The following is a 16330-nucleotide window of genomic DNA, read 5'->3' as shown; positions in this document are numbered from 1 at the left end:
CCTTAATTGAGGCAGAGAAACATTAGGTGCAAGTTGGGATTGCAAACTGCTGCCCTGAAAGTAATCCTCAACCCAATCAAAATCAGTAAGTTTGCTTTTCTCATTCTCAATTACATCATGGTTTTGGCAAATATCTAAGGCCACATCTTTCAGGTTCCAAACTTTTCCGTCACTCAACCTGACTGAGTTTCTAAGGACTTCAAGAACCTGTTTAGGTGAATCAAACTTGTTCTCACCCTTCAAAACTTTGTACGGTTTCTTAATCCTGACCCAATCACCAGTTCTTACAATAACATTTTTCACACCATGGCGCTGATCATAGTAAGCCTTGCTCTTGTCATGCACCAATTCCAAATTTTTCTTGACCTCCACAGGTGACCATCGTTGGACATTATCTTTGAATAACCAACCAGGGTTGAATTTACACCTAGGTAACCTGCCACGCATCATCACAAAGGGGGAGACTCCTGTGCAGTTATTTAAAGTCACTTTGTATGACCATACAGCTTTCTGTATCTCTAATTTCCAATCCAAACCTTTGTAATTTGCAGCTTGCAAAATTCCCTTAATTACTCTATTGAAGCGTTCAACAGTTCCATTCCCGCTGGGATTATACAATGAGGTCGTTTTGTGTGTAATACCACACTTCACAAAATAATCTTTAGCAACTTTGGACAAGAACTGTACACCATTGTCTGTCAAGATGTTAACTGGTAAACCTTCCGCCATAAAAATTTTATCCAAAAACTTCAACACAGCCTGAGTATCTACTCTATCTACAAACTTAACTACGGGCCATTTGGTAAACAGATCAATGGCAACTAAACCATATTCCTTCGGGTCCCCTATAGGACCAAATATGTCTACAGCAATAGTCTCCCAAGGCATGCTAGGGATGAGTCCATCACTCATGGCTGGTCTCAGAGTCCTCAAAGATTTGTCTGCAGAATTACAAACAGGGCAACCTCTGACAAAAGTTTCTACTTCACTATCAACTTTGGGCCACCAAAACAAATTTTTAACAGCTAACTTAGTTCTTACTATGCCGAAATGTCCTTCATGACACAACTCTAATATTTTTTTCCTTAGCCCAGAAGGTGGAACAATCCTGTCCCCTCTCAGTAGAACTTCTTTCTCAAATGACAATTCAGAACGCACTTCCCAAAACGGCTTCACAATGCCTGATAAAAACTTCTCTTTCGGCCAGCCGTGACAAATAAAGTTAGAGACCTCTACCAATTCCTTGTCAGCATTGTGTTCTCTTACCCAATCTTCCCTGCTAATGGCTGGAAATCCAGAATCGTGTATAAATGCTACACTAACGCCTCCCCAAGGGTCATCTACGCATTCTTCTAGGGGTGAAGGAAGTCTTGATAGGCAATCAGCAACAACATTGTCTTTACCTGGCACATATGTAATCTCATAAATGTATTCTTTCATACGCATGGAGATCCTTGCTAACCTAGCAGAAGCGGTAGCAGTGCCCTCTGTGGACAAAATATGGACCAACGGTTTGTGATCAGTCCTAATGTGAACCATTTTTCCCCAAACAAATGCGCGAAAGTGTTCTAACGCCCAAGCGCAAGCCAAAGCTTCTCTTTCTATAATAGGGTACCTGCTTTCAGCAGGTGACAAGGCTCTGGATGCAAATAAAATTATTCTGTCTTTACCTTTTTCATCAACTTGTGATAAGACTGCGCCCAAACCTTTGTCGCTTGCGTCTGTTGTCAGACAACAATCCAAATTAGGGTCAAAACTAGACAAGGCGTTCACTTTTTGCAACTCCCACTTGATCCCAGAAAACTCTTTCTCACATTCTTTAGACCATTCAAATTTCACATTCTTTTTCAGTAGTGATCTGATGTTATATACCTTTGAAGCAAAGTTTTTGATGAACTTGGCACAATACTCAGCCATACCTAAAAAAGATTTGATTCCTTCTTTAGAATCAGGTGCAGGTGAAGTAACAATATTTTCTATCAGTGAGGCTTTTGGTCTGACACCCTCCTCACTGATTATATGGCCAAGATATGTAACGCTTCTTTCCCCAATTTTACATTTAGACAGTTCAACAGTCAACCCAGCAGAATTTAGTGTGTTAAAAACTTTCCACAATTTGGTGTCATGATCTTCTTTATCAGTGCCAGCAATCAGAACATCGTCCTGAAAAAAACAAATGCCATCCATATCACCAAACAATTTGTGCATTAGGCGTTGAAATACAGCTGCGGCTGATGCAAGGCCGAATGGCATCCTTATAAATTGGAAACAGCCAAATGGTGTGATGAAGGCTGTTAGATGCCTAGACTCAGGATCCAAGACTACCTGGTGGTATGCAGCGGAAAGGTCTACTGTGGAAAACCAAGTCGCTCCCCTTAAGGAGGAAACCATTTCATTAATTTTGGGCAAGGGGAAACGTTCAATCACAATATTTTGATTAAGATGGCGTAAATCAATACATAAACGGATTTTTCCGTTGGGTTTCCTCGCTACGACTATTGGACTAATCCACTCAGAAGAGTTTATCTCTTCAATTACGCCTTTAGTTAATAGACCTTGAATCTCTTTTTTGACTTCATCCCTTATCAACATGGGAATAGGCCTGACCTTATGTACTTTAGGTTGTGCATTTGCTTTGAGCATGATTCTATGCTCAAAACCTATAAGTTTGCCTAACTGTCCGTTTACTACGTTGGTGAATTTACTCTTCAAAATATCTTCCAATTTACTGCCCTCATCTACAACTAGCACTTTCTCCTTGCTATTGGGGTCTAGAATGATATGGAGGTTTTTCTGGTCATACCACCCCAGAACAGAGGGACCTTTTTTTGCTATGTACAACTTGCCCCTGGTCATTCTACCTTTGAATATGAAGGTGAGCCATCTGAAGCCTAAAAGTTCAATTTTACCCCCTGTATAACTTACTGGAGTAACATCTGAGGCATTTAATTTATCCCCTATTTTCTGTGTGAATTTTTTTTTCCATATCTCCTCGTTGACAATCGTATATGGAGATCCTGAATCTGCATATACCTTAACTTTAATACCACCAAAGGAAACTTCACATATAGGTTTGCCTTCCATAGCTTCATCAGTAATATTTAACATGTAATTGCCTTCTTCAGTAATGCTCAACATGTAATTCCCTCTTACATTTTTAACACAATTATCCTCTTCTTCACTACTTTCATTAACATTCACCTCCTCATTCCAAATACATTTGACGTTAGTACGCCTGCGGCACATTTTGCTAAAATGGCCTATGAGACCACAAACACTACATTTTTTCCGTAGAGCAGGGCACGATTTGTAGTAAGCCATATGTTCTTTGCTACCACAACGGTAACATCTTTTATCCTCCATTTTGTTATCTGCTCCTTGAGTCTTGAAAGGTTGACCAAATTGTTTGTTTTGGACTTGCTTATTCTGATATTTAGGTGTTCCTTGGATTTTAAAGACAGAAGACGATGTCTTGTCTGAATCCTTAACTGTATCTTTAACTACAGTAGCACATCTTCCCGACATTTCCGATTTCCTCATTATCGCAAGTACATCGTCAAGAGGTGCATCACCATTTACCCAGAGGCGATCTTGAATCGGAGAATTGTCGTTGTGCATAACCAATTGATCTCGAATTAGTTCGTCATGTAGGTTTCCAAACTTACAGTCAATAGCAAGTTTTTTGAGGTCATCAACCCACTCATCCACTAATTCATCCTTTTTTTGTTTCCTTTGAAAGAACTTATGTCTCACTACACCTATACAAACCTTGGGTGCGAAGTATCTGTCCATATCCGCAATGGCATTATCAAATTCACTTGAATCAGCATCCATTAGTTTTTGCATGCGTGAATATGTTTTTAAACCTTTAGGACCTAAAGAATGTAGGAGTATTCTTTTCTTTTGTTCTGGTTTCATTTTTGCATTTTCGTCAATTGCACATATGTAGTTATTAAAATATTCCTTCCATTCCACCCACTTCATGTCTGGTTGTGAACCAGTAGACCAAAAAGGCTGTGGGGGACTAATAACAAAACTTTGTTGAGCCATTATTTCTTCAGAACCACTTTCACTTTGAGATTGATCACCAGAATCCAAATATATATAATATATAAAAGGTTTGTTCTATAGTATCTTGTTTTAAAATAATATACTTGGTTGATTAAAAGAAAAATTTAAGTGCCCCGACAATCTCACCTGTTTATCTTATCCTCCTTAGTTGAAATAACGTTATTCAAATATTGTGAGTCAAGGGTAGACTAGCGCTGGTTTAATAAAGTTCAATTGTCTTTTTTTTTTTTTTTTAATTCCCTCGGTGTGCGAGCCTCGGTGAATGACTTTCCGAGATTTTTTTCCGACCAATTCAAAATGGCCGCCACGTTGGGTCACGCAGTGTGACCTTAGCGCGAATACGTCATCACGCGATTAAACTGGGAGCGTGTGAAAGACGCAAGACATTCTGTGGTCGTGCGTCGGGAGATCGCGCTTGGAACTCAGCTCCCGATTAAAAGACGCCGGCATGCGCGACCAACCGGAACTTGTGAGTCGATAAGTCTCTGTTACTTTAAAAGGGCTAAAATACGAACCAGCTTGTATCGTTGAAATGTGGATGGCTCAATAGTTAGTAGAGAGAGATAAAGTTACTTTTCTGTAAAGCGATTCTCTTCTTCTTGATATGCGAGGAAAAAGAAGAAAAAAAAAAATATTCCAAGGTTGTAGTTTGCAGGGTGTCGATCCCGATCGTCGCCAATTGTAAAGTAGAGATGGAGGCAGGAAGTATATCACAGGATTTATTGAGATAGGAGATAAAACAGGTGGAGCCAGGAAGCACAGCTTATCAGTCGCTCAGGAAGGCTTCAACTGCCCACACATAGAATACGAACCTTACAGCAGTAATTACATTCTACAGAGTGGCTCGCTCTTGACACGAGCCTTAAAGCAAAACACAATGAATAAAAGTAAGCACAACATAACAGGACTGAACTCTGAAATCCCTTGGGAAAATGCTATTATTTGATTTTTCTGTTTTAGTAGTAATTGTTTTCGCCATTAGTATTTTCCCATAGATTAGCAACAGAAATGGGTGCACGACAGACAGTTAGTAATTGCCCTTATTATGTATGGTAGGTCTCCATTCCGCCATAATATTCATCTTTTTGTAGTTTGATGCTCGTTTTACACATAAAGTATAATATAGGTGGGCGATAATTCTACCCTCCTTTTCTTATGTGGTTGCCTCATTGTTAATTTATTTTTTTTCCCGTGGTTTTCCTTATTTTATTTTGTAATATTTCGTTTATTTTGATATTGGGTTTTAGCTAACTAGACGATGTTTATCCTACGGACATATTCATCATGGCCGCTTTGTTTTCCCTATTCTAGTCCCTTGTTTACCTCTATTAACATTTCCCCGGGTGTCTTGAGCCCCTCCCACCAGGTGATACATTTAAATGGATTGGACAGCACTTTCCAAATGATTCTTATCTCGGCCGACGGCACGCCGCACCGCCATAACCTCGTGAGCTTTATCCGGCTCTACATGTCTCCTGTATCAGGTGAGACTTGGCACCCCAGTCATACAGGTTAGGGACACAAAGCATTAGTTTCCTTCAACTTTATTCCAGCCCGCAATTCGTGACACTGGTCTGTGACAATCACTTGTTTGTTTGTGCATATCTCCTTTGTATACATACCGTCTGATTATATTAACGGTTGTATCGACGGTTTTATTTCTTTCAAAGACCGCCGTTATTCTTTGAAACAGCACTATTGTTGATTCACTTGCCTTTAATATTATCTCCAAGTGAGATTTTACTTGAGATTAGTTATACCAGTTTTATGACGATCACTGCCTGTTGGACTATAGCTTCCATTAACAGCAAGTCTATCAATTATGTGCCGGCTCGAATTATATCTGATTCGGGCTTTTGTTTATTTACAGCTATTTTATCCTGTGGAATACGAAGACATAACATTGATCATCCACACGCCACCTACCTTTTTGTGACATCAATAAATGGCAATATAGGTTCTGACTTTGCTCAGGTAAACGAGTCAGCATTTTGATTAAATAAGTTATATCGTACAGAGATTGTTATATCAGATATCTTGTATATATTTACATTATCTCTCCAGGTACATCATTTTTAGCACATCATTGATGTTAAGAATTTTTAGGAACATACATCTCGACTATTATCCAGCGGGTTTCTAGAAATACGATTCAAGGTAATTGGCCCTTGAATGTGTTCCTGTTCTCGATGAGTGCTTACATCTTTTTTTATCACACTCTGTTTCTAAATAGACCCGTTTTTGGGCATTATTGTATTATACAGCTATTAGCTGGGACACAGCAAGTCTACATCCACCGGCTGCGTCTCTTGAGTTTTGCGCTATTTATCACAAGCGGATTGTTTCACTATCGTTTCCAGCAAGGATACTACATATTTAACCCACAGGTATGACTGTAGTATCATTGAACATGAATTTTTCCAGAACTTGCTGCATTTAGCAACTACCTGATATTGCTTATGTATGAACTTTTCAGGTTCTTGATATATACATGGCTAGTATGATTGGACGTAAATTTTTCCAGAACTTGCTGCATTTAGCAACTACCTGATATTGCTTATGTATGAACTTTTCGGGTTCTTGATTTATACATGGCAAGGCTACCTTAGTATCAATGACAGTATCTATATATCACTATACGGTCTTCCACATGTTCTTGTATTTATATGACACCATGTGCTCATTTGGCTCTTTATTTACGTAACATTAGTAATATCACTATTAATCTTGACGTATATGTTTTCTATGCCTAGGTACAACGTCTGCCTGTCTTTTATACAAAGATATCCACTGTGTGTTTTTCCTGTTACCCTTTGTAAGTTGCTATCATTAAATACATTGGGGTTTTATTGGTTTCTGATATCGTCTTAAATATGGTATACCTACAGTCATGTTGTAGGAAAATTTTGATAATTGGGGTTTAATGAAGGTTTTGAGTACTATACAATCTCGTTCCAGAATATGTTTATCATATAACATGTGACAAACAAAGTAATAATCTTGGACCCAAGAGCATTAGGTTACAGGTTATATGTAATGAAATACTGTTATATGTGTAATTTATTAATTTAATGTACTTAACTTGTGATTGTAAGCCACTTAAGAATTGTATCTTATTTATTTTTTATATGTGATTTCAGATTGTAACTTGTGGCTCCTGAGGAAGGCGTTTTCGCAGAAACGCGCGTCGAGTACTTTATCTTCACTCTGTTTGTGGACACCTTGTAGTAATTGATGGTGTCTTTTCGTATATAAAATGTTTTAATTTGTGTCATTATAGATTTCATTGCATATATTTTTATATTGTATTGTCATATAGTCTGATTAATTTCAGTCATCTATGTGATTTTTATCACGTGTATTAAAAACATGTTTGCCTTTTTTAAATAATCTTATCTTTTTTTCTGATTGTTCCTTTTGCATTTGGGTCTAGTTACTTGTTTTATTTATTGTCAAGATTGCCTAGGATTTTTTGCATACAACACCTACAAAACCACAGTCAAGTTCTTCAAAAGCTTTTCTATCAGGCTCTCCTGAAATATTTAATCTCTTTACTCCCTTCATGTGTTTTTGGTGCAAGACTCTCTGGGTGCATGTGTGTTTTTCTCTGTGAGAAAGAGATGGTCTGCTTTGCTGTATGTACATTTTCTGTGAGGATGCGGAACTCTTGCTTTGCTTCCTGAAAATAAAACGTCTTTGCTCTCTTGTGTGCTTCTGTTGTCTGGTAACAAGTGCCAGCCTAAGAGTGAATTGGTGATTCCCATGTGGGTAGAAGCGTTTTTGTAATAATGAAAATCTCATTGAAAAGCAGAGGGCGCTGTGCTCCAGGTATTCGTTTCTATAATTGGGCACACAATGTTGGTTTCTCCCTTGATCTGTTCCTGATGGGCCTTGCTAAAACCGCCAGGGAATATTTATTTCCACTACAAAAGTATGGGCATGTTGTACCCCATTGCACTTTTCTTTAAATTACCTTTCCCTGTTACTGATGGGCCTGGCTGAAACCCCCGGGAGAGGTTTCTTTAAAAATGGCAGAAGTATGCGCACGTTGTGCCCCATTGCAAGTTACTCCCCCCAGCCCCTTCCCTGTCCACCTACCCCAGACTTTGTTACTAGGTAACACTGAAAGGAGAATGTTTGCACAAAAGCTGCAAATAATAGGGGGAAAGTAAAAGTGTTTTACACTTACCTGTTGGTGATTTTAATCTTCCGACGTGAGCAGCAGGAGAATGTCAGTGCATCAGCGGTAGAAATCTTCATGTCGAGGAGGTAAAACGCAGATCACAGAAAAGGATAACATCGACAGGACCGCAACCATAGAAGAAAGTAAAAGGCAGCAAACGGCAGGAGTGAAGACAGCCGCGGCCGGCAGTGGAAATAAATGCAGGGCGGTGACGTGGGGAGGGGGAGAGGCAGGGTGGGGGGTAGTAAGGTATGGATTACGGAGTGTTAGAGGTAAGTAAACATTTAAATAAATAAAACGAATTTCGTTGAGTACACTGCATCCCAAAATGCAATGCAGTGCGTGCAATGAAATTCGTTTTATTTATTTAAATGTTTACTTACCTGTAAAACTCCTTAATCCATACATTACTACCCCCCACCCTGCCCCTCCCCACCTCACCGCCCTGCATTTACTCCCACTGATGGCCGTGGCTGAGAGAAGAAACGCCACACTACCAAAAAAGTAGATGATTTCAGGAGGTTTCTGCACGCAAACTTTGCGGCACTTCCTGTCAACTGCGATGCTGTCACCTTTATTGGTGTAATGTCAGTGGTGACGATGCTAAGTGCTGCTTGGCTGCAGTGCATTATTTCTCCAATCCTAAAGCCCATTTGAAATGGGGGATGAAATACAGGAAGCAAATGTACTTTCGTCATGAGACAGTTCAAAACAAGGAAAGGTGAGATTTTAAGGTTGAGTGCGTGCCCCCCGTACCCCCCCATGAAATTGTTGCGCCCCCCCCCAGGGGGCGCACCCCACAGATTGAAGAACTCTGTTGTAGACTGCAGCCTAACACTTTGTCCTTTTTGCTCCTAGTGCATGCTGTCTTTTTGTACGAGTATACCAGTGCTTCTTCAATAGAAGCAACCAGTTGTCCATACTAGAGCTAGTATGCTGCATTTGCATTGCTCCCCCAAATCAAGGTAAGGATACCAACTTAGGCCCAGATTTACTAAGATTTGACGCAGCGAGATGCAGCAAGAGAACTTACTGTGCTGCATCAAATGGAGAAAGCAGGAATGGGCCATATCTACTAAGATGCAGCGCTTTCCTGCTGCCTCTTAGGGTTGGCGCACACAGTGTAGCACCAGCGTAGGCACATGTCATGGTGCAAGGGTACCTTCATTACAGACAGGTTTGTTTTTGTACCAGAAGGGGCAACTCCCTGCACAAAAACAACCCTCAGAGGCATTTTCCTTTTTTTGTGTGTGTTGCAGGTATAAGCACATGTAGACAGAGGAATTAACAAGGAGAAATACATATATTTCTCCTGGTTAGGCCTCTGTTGAAAAGGCCTAGCATTTTGAGGCGTTTCCAAGTTTACTAGTCTTAGTAAATCTGGGAATATGCCAAAATCCATGGCTGGATGTGTGAGAACACCCATGCTCCACCCATGGCACGTCTTCCCAATGCAGAGTACCAAAAGGGAGTCACTTTTGCTGTGTTGCCTTACTCCACATTTACTAAGCCATGCAAGGTCGTTCTGCATGGCTTAGTAAATCTGACTTAAGCCCTTGTGTTACCCCACGTAACCTTCCAATGCAAGGGGTTCGTAAATCTGGCCCTTAATTTTTAACTTCCAGTTTCAAATTTCATCTCCTTCACGTAGTATTTTAAAACTTTCAACTTTCCTTTTTTTCATTTATGTATATATACTTTAACAATTTAGTAATATTATTTAGTTTTCTAAACAGTTACGGATCCCCTGAGTAGGTGTAACAGACCCCCCAGGTCCGCCGACCACTGGTTAAGGATCACTGAATTAGAACATTGCGGAAGCTGTGAGTTGTTCTTCTGCACTCTTTCTGACTTTTTCTTAAGCTATACTTCTGACTGAATCTCATAGTATTAGTAGAATTCAGTGAGTTATCCTCCGACTGAAAAAGTGAATTCAGCAGATGTACACTGCTCACTCAACTTTGCCTGAAGTTGCACTTACCAATGGAACCAGCAAAACACAGGGCGACGAGTACAACCCACATCGTGCCAGTGGTTTTCATCTACCTGAAAAAAATATTATTAATAATAATAATAATATACACATAAGCAGACTTTCGTAGATAAATAAGAGCATGTGTTGGACAGCATTTAAAATGAATGTAGCTGGTGCAGGGCAAAGACGGCACCTCAAGGGATGCGAAACCCTGTGTTATGTCCCTATAGTGAGCTACTCACACATGATAACAGACAACCTGTGAGCGTTGAAGTTTTATGTAAAGTATGTCACAAATATAGTGCTGACATTGGAGGCGATGAAAATCCAGGTGCGTAGCTTTTAATAGAGCTGTGGTTGATGTGGCACATGGATATGGGTGGTACACTGTGCCCCTTTTTATAGGAGTTTTCTACTACCTCTCCAGGGGGTGAGGGAATTCCTTTGCTTGTATTAGCACCCATGGCACCCTCGTTACATCACTAGTACATCCTATTTGCAAAGCATACCCTCTAGCTCGATGGATTGAAAAGGCATGTGTAAAATGATATATCTGCCTAACAGAATCTATTAACACACACAGGCTGCCCCTTGTACGCCTCTACTTCTCATGTTCCCATGGTAGGTAAACCCTAATTTCTGCCATGTTATTCACCCACTACTCCATGAGAGTGCAATATTGGACCAACATACCTGTATAACGTTACTCGTAACTTCTTTCCTCCCCTCTGCTTGTGGCTGCTTGAATGTAGAGCTTTATGTATTTTGCTGATTTACGTAGACAGGCACCACGTTCTTCCTATATAAACAGAGCTAGTCCTGTGGTTGTTCTTATGAGGTTATTGCTAAGGAATGCAAACATCAAATATGGATCTTGCCAAGAGCAAGCTAATGAATCCTTTTGCTGTGCACTTAAGGTTTTCTCATACTGCCAAAACCTTTTGACTCACAAGTGGCTAAGGTTAAAAGCTTTGATTAATATGTGGTCACGAATCAATCACAATCCCAAATACGCCATTTTGCAGCTGAAATGATCCCTATAAGAGCAATGCATGTAGTATCAGGAATAACATTGACTCTCTCAGGGTGCGAAAACAAACGTTTATCAACTATTTAGAAGAGACATTTAGAAGTACCACCCTGAATGTGGAGCCTTTACTTAGTCTGGAGCAGGGCCTTTTCTCATACTCACACCACCTAGAGCTCTGAGAGGCAGGTCCTACTCTCCTGACCTTCAATCACGCATTCTGAGAATGGGACACTGAAACAGGAGGTATCCCCAATGTTTTGAGATACACAGCTATGGGGATACTACAACTGTTGCTTAGTTATGCCAAAAGTGGCTGGCTCGCTGGCCTGTAGACCCCACTTCAGGTACCGAGACTCATCTGGATAGCAGCTGCTCCCATATCCTCTTCATTTCCATTCGCTTGATGACTGTAATACTCCAAGCTTCCCAGAGGACCCATTTGTTTTGTCCTCTCTGCTACTGAGTCACTTTGAAGTCCCATTCCCTACCCCAAATGCACCTGTTTACTTAGCCCTCGCTGCTCATGACTGGTTTTGGAGCCCAATTGTGTCCGTTTTCAATGTTTACACATGTAAGTTATGTATTGTCACTCCTTCAGATGCCTTCTCATGTGAACAAGACTGCTGTGCAATCGAAACACGTTATGAGATATCTGGAGTAAACCGACTGCTTTGCAAACTAAACTACACCCCGTACTGTGCTATTTGGATATATAGATACACACACACACACACATATATATATTCACTGAAAAAACCATAGGTTATAGACCATATATAGTTAGGAATTAGCATTTACAAAACCTTGAAAATTCACTGAAAAAACCATAGGTTATAGACCATATATAGTTAGGAATTAGCATTTAAAAAACCTTATTTTACTCACACAAAACCAATGAAATTCCATATATAGTTAGTTGCACTAACTATATATTGCGCACCCGCAATCCACTGCTGATCATGTCACATATTACATCATTCATGACATGGTCAGTGACATCACTGATGACATCACTGATGACATCTCAAATGACATCACTGATGACATCACTGATGACAACATCCAGTGACTATGTTTCTGTAAAGTTAAAATATGTCTTACATATTGAAGAATGAGTGGATGTATAAGTGTCTGGACGAAGGATTTAGTAGGTGCATGACTGAATGTATGAGTGAGTGATTAAATGTGTCTCACTGAGTGCATGGGTTAGTGACTAAACTGTCTTAATTTGTGCATCATTATGTCTGTTGTTCTGTAAACTGCTGCATGTGTTGATCAGTAGCTATATGAGTAACTATATGGGTTATTGATTGATTGCCCAAGTATTTGCATGGGAGACTGAGTGTGTGTGTGGCTGGATGGGAGGTGTGTGACTCTGTACAGATCAATGTGTACTTGTATCAATGATTGTATAAGAGAGTAAGTATGTGTTAGTATATGGTTGAAAACGTAAGGTGCTCTATGTTTAACTGTATAGAGTAGAAAATGGAAGTGTGATTGATTCTTTACAGGACTGACTAGGTGTGTGAGTAACTCCATGGATGAGTGGCAGAGTGTGAGTGTCTGTATAGGTGTATGAGTGCATATGATTGTGTTGTAAACATGAGTGATTGTATGTATGAATGATTGTATGGGTGAATGAGTGAATGTGTGTGTAGACGTAGGAATCAGTGAGTACGTATGTAGTAACTAGTATTGGTGTGTCAATGGTTTCAAAAATTATACTCTGTTTTTAACACTGGGTGAAACAGAGGTTATATTAAAATGTGAAGAGATGCATTGTATTGTCACATGAATAATATCATCAGTGATGTGGTCATTGATGTCAAATGAGATGTCATCAGTGATGTCATCAGTGATGTCATTTGAGATGTCATCAGTGATGTCATCAGTGATGTCACTGACCATGTCATGAATGATGTAATATGTGACATGATCAGCAGTGGATTGCGGGTGCGCAATATATAGTTAGTGCAACTAACTATATATGGAATTTCATTGGTTTTGTGTGAGTAAAATAAGGTTTTTTAAATGCTAATTCCTAACTATATATGGTCTATAACCTATGGTTTTTTCAGTGAATTTTCAAGGTTTTGTAAATGCTAATTCCTAACTATATATGGTCTATAACCTATGGTTTTTTCAGTGAATTTCAATGGTTTTTTAATAGCAAATATCATAAGCTGTCGAATGTCAAGTACGTGGTAAGTGAAAACATTTTCGTGTTTATGCACACTGATCTGCTTTGAATGGTGCCCCCCCCCCTCATTTCTATTAGGAGTACTCTCTCTTTGCAGATAGTGAAAGGTAGTTAACGCAGGCCTTTGCCCCCGTTGTAATCCGTCGTGCCTGCTTCTCTCTCCATTTGATTGATTGTTATCCAAGTATTTACTGTTTTAGAATTAGTTCTCTTTGGTTCATTCTCTATTTACAAACAAACACAGAGTCGCAATACTCTGTTTAGTCTTTGCAGATAACGAAAAATCGTGTAAAAAAAAGAAAAGGAATCGAGCAAAATCAGTAGGCCACTAATGGGATCTCTTTTTGACCTCGCTAAAATAGAAACATTAGGAACAACCCCTCATGACAAATACAAAACTAGTGAGATGAACTGAACTCCACACAATGATGGCTGCAAAACAGCTCGGCTCCGCCACCCACCCCGCCCAAAATAACGATAAAGAGCGGCTGCCATGATTGGTTGCGGAATGGCCACGACGGAGCTACGAAATGATGCTGCTCTCATGCTAACCCCAGCTTCAGTCTGAAACATCCAGAAACACTGTAGACTACCAATTCGATCAGTTCCGGTAGCGCCCCAATGTAACCCGGTAGAGAAGAACTAGCCCTCCCCTCTTTGACTGATGGTTCTTGTTGCCTGTCCCTTCTGTTGTCATTTAACAGAACTATTTAGCCTGCTGAAAGGGGTTGTGTTCCGACCGCTGGTTGGTGGAGACATTTTGACTATATTCTGGACCTGCGTTGTCGCGTAATGCGTCATATGACGCGCCGCGTTAGCGCATCCGGAAGTCATCCGGGGCGCGCAGCGCGTAACGTAAGCATAACAAGTCATGTGACTTGTTAATAAAACTTTTCATTGGTTCATTTTACTTTTCTTATTGTAATGATGAAAGGCTTGGTCATATGACCTAAAAATTACGCTTTTCATTACTTCCGAACATTATTTTTTCTTAAATATATGTTATAATGTTCCAGACTAATGTACTTTCCCGGAAATTTTACAACTGTCCTGCAAGTAAAATATATTCTTTTTTCGAGAAAAAGAGCGTTTCTTCGTCCCATGATGGAGCCGTTGAGCAAAAGAGGGTCGACCTGCTGTCTTAGTCGCCGATACGCCTGAATATGAGATTCTTATCGATCACTTTATGTTGCAGGAATAGAAAACACAACAGCCCTTGACCATTTATCTTTACTGCGTTCCTTCGTATTATACCTTTTACCCTTCATGTAATTGGTCTGCTTTATTTCACTTGCCTTTTAATGATTCTAAAACAGTGACTATTATTACAAACTTTACCAATGTATATACTACTACCATGTTTTCTTTTAAAAACCTTTATTGTGAAAATTTCATTATACAAATACGAGCCTATAACCACGTGGGCCGGCCACGGAGCAAACTGTAATCGTATGTGATGAGTAGACATTTACACTGTAGAGGAACGTAACGGGCGGGCCATTAGGTTGCAAGAACTAAGGTGTCTAACAGTTACGGAATCGGTGGACGTACATTTTATAATTAAAATACGACAGGGCCAGTTACAATAAAATTATCTAGATATACATTTGCGGGCAAGTACCATGGGTGACGTTAATTCGAACTTTCAACAGTACAGTAATCAATAACACATCAGAACTTAATATCAATAGGGATGTCGAAATATTCAATCAATTCTCGTCCCCGCCCGCCATGTGCTTCAAAACTGCATACGTATCTCGTGATTTCAAGGTTCTGCAACCAGTACACAACAAGGAGTTACGAGTCCCATTTATTCCGGCGCCATTTTGGGCGAGGACGGGCAGGTCCAGGATATAGTCAAAATGTCTCTACCAACCATCGACTATGATGATGTTCATATGCTGTATTTATTAGAGTAACACTCATCTGTCCACATGAAATTAATTTGCCACAATCTAAACATGTCATTTTAATCTTTCCAAAGTTCTTCTAAAAATTTGGGACCGTTTCCCTTGCCTCTGAAGCTCTCAGTGCCACTTCTTTGATGAATGTACTAGCAGGTCAGGGGTTCTCCTCCAAATCTCTCTTTTATGCAGCACTATAATTAATTGGTGCCACCTCTCCATATGACGATGCATGGTATAGTTACCACAACTATATTTTTTTTCGGTTCCTCTGGAGAGTTCATCGTGGCAGATGAAGCGTGTAACGTACCGGGCATTTACCTTTTTTTGCATGTACAGGAAAGGAAAAAAAAATCGAGCGTCCGAGTTCTAATGTGTCCCAGGGCCATTTTAGTGGAGGACATGATACAGCGATAATGCCCTGGATAAGGACACTTCCTTCGGGCACCCCACGCCGTCTTTCGGCGCAGCATTGTAGGATGGCCACACCAGTGCGGCAACTTGCTAGACACCACCTCGGTGCCATCCGGATCTCGGCGCCCCACTGCAGATGAACTGCCTCCACATGGAGAAGCGGGAGAGGCTCGTTTGCGCCGCCTCCCCCCCCCCCTTCGGGCACCCCACGCCGACTTTCGGCGCAGCATTGTAGGATGGCCACACCAGTGCGGCAACTTGCTGGACACCACCTCGGTGCCAACCGAATCTCAGCGCCTTGTGTTGTCTTCCATTCCGAAAATATTGTTGGCAGCATTTTGAAAGGAAAGACAAACAGCCGTTTGTGGCCCTCACTACACCGTTCTCCTAGTGAGTCTCACATTGTTACATTTAGGAAGAATGTTGAAGAGTAGTATGTTGAAAATCTGAAGCCATTGTTATACAAACTCTCAACCAGCCTTGGATGGAAAAATCCTGAAGAATGTACAAACTGAAAACCAGTTTTTCTCTGTATAGCATCAGCAGCAACGCT

The 16330-nt window shown here is 40.3% G+C and overlaps 1 protein-coding gene across 2 annotated transcripts; it reads left to right on the top strand.

The window, feature by feature from the left end:
* Positions 1-5444: 5444 nt before the first annotated feature.
* Positions 5445-7455, top strand: LOC144771932 (uncharacterized). 2 transcript variants are annotated; one of them, XR_013599553.1, is made up of 6 exons: positions 5445-5555; positions 5942-6045; positions 6136-6228; positions 6336-6458; positions 6825-6886; positions 7212-7455. XR_013599553.1 is itself a non-coding variant. In XM_078656163.1 (5 exons), exons 1-5 carry the CDS (start codon positions 5474-5476, stop codon positions 7216-7218), a joined length of 378 nt encoding a protein of 125 aa, XP_078512289.1. In that variant the 5' UTR covers positions 5451-5473; the 3' UTR covers positions 7219-7455. The 2 variants fall into 2 exon arrangements, 1 of the variants encoding a protein (XP_078512289.1); XM_078656163.1 differs by lacking the exon at positions 6136-6228 and having other exon boundaries at positions 5451-5555.
* Positions 7456-16330: the final 8875 nt, after the last annotated feature.

Source organism: Lissotriton helveticus, chromosome 8 (genome assembly GCF_964261635.1).
Source record: "Lissotriton helveticus chromosome 8, aLisHel1.1, whole genome shotgun sequence".
In the NCBI taxonomy this organism is placed as follows: Eukaryota; Metazoa; Chordata; class Amphibia; order Caudata; family Salamandridae; genus Lissotriton; species Lissotriton helveticus.
Note: the sequence above shows the minus strand (reverse complement) of the source record. Positions and strands in the feature narration are given on the sequence as shown.

Coding starts and splice junctions, on each gene's coding strand:
- LOC144771932 (XM_078656163.1), top strand. CDS start 5,474: ATGATTCTTATCTCGGCCGACGGCACGCCGCACCGCCATAACCTCGTG. Junction 5,556..5,941: donor CTACATGTCTCCTGTATCAG/GTGAGACTTGGC, acceptor GTTTATTTACAG/CTATTTTATCCTGTGGAATA. Junction 6,459..6,824: donor ACTACATATTTAACCCACAG/GTATGACTGTAG, acceptor TTCTATGCCTAG/GTACAACGTCTGCCTGTCTT.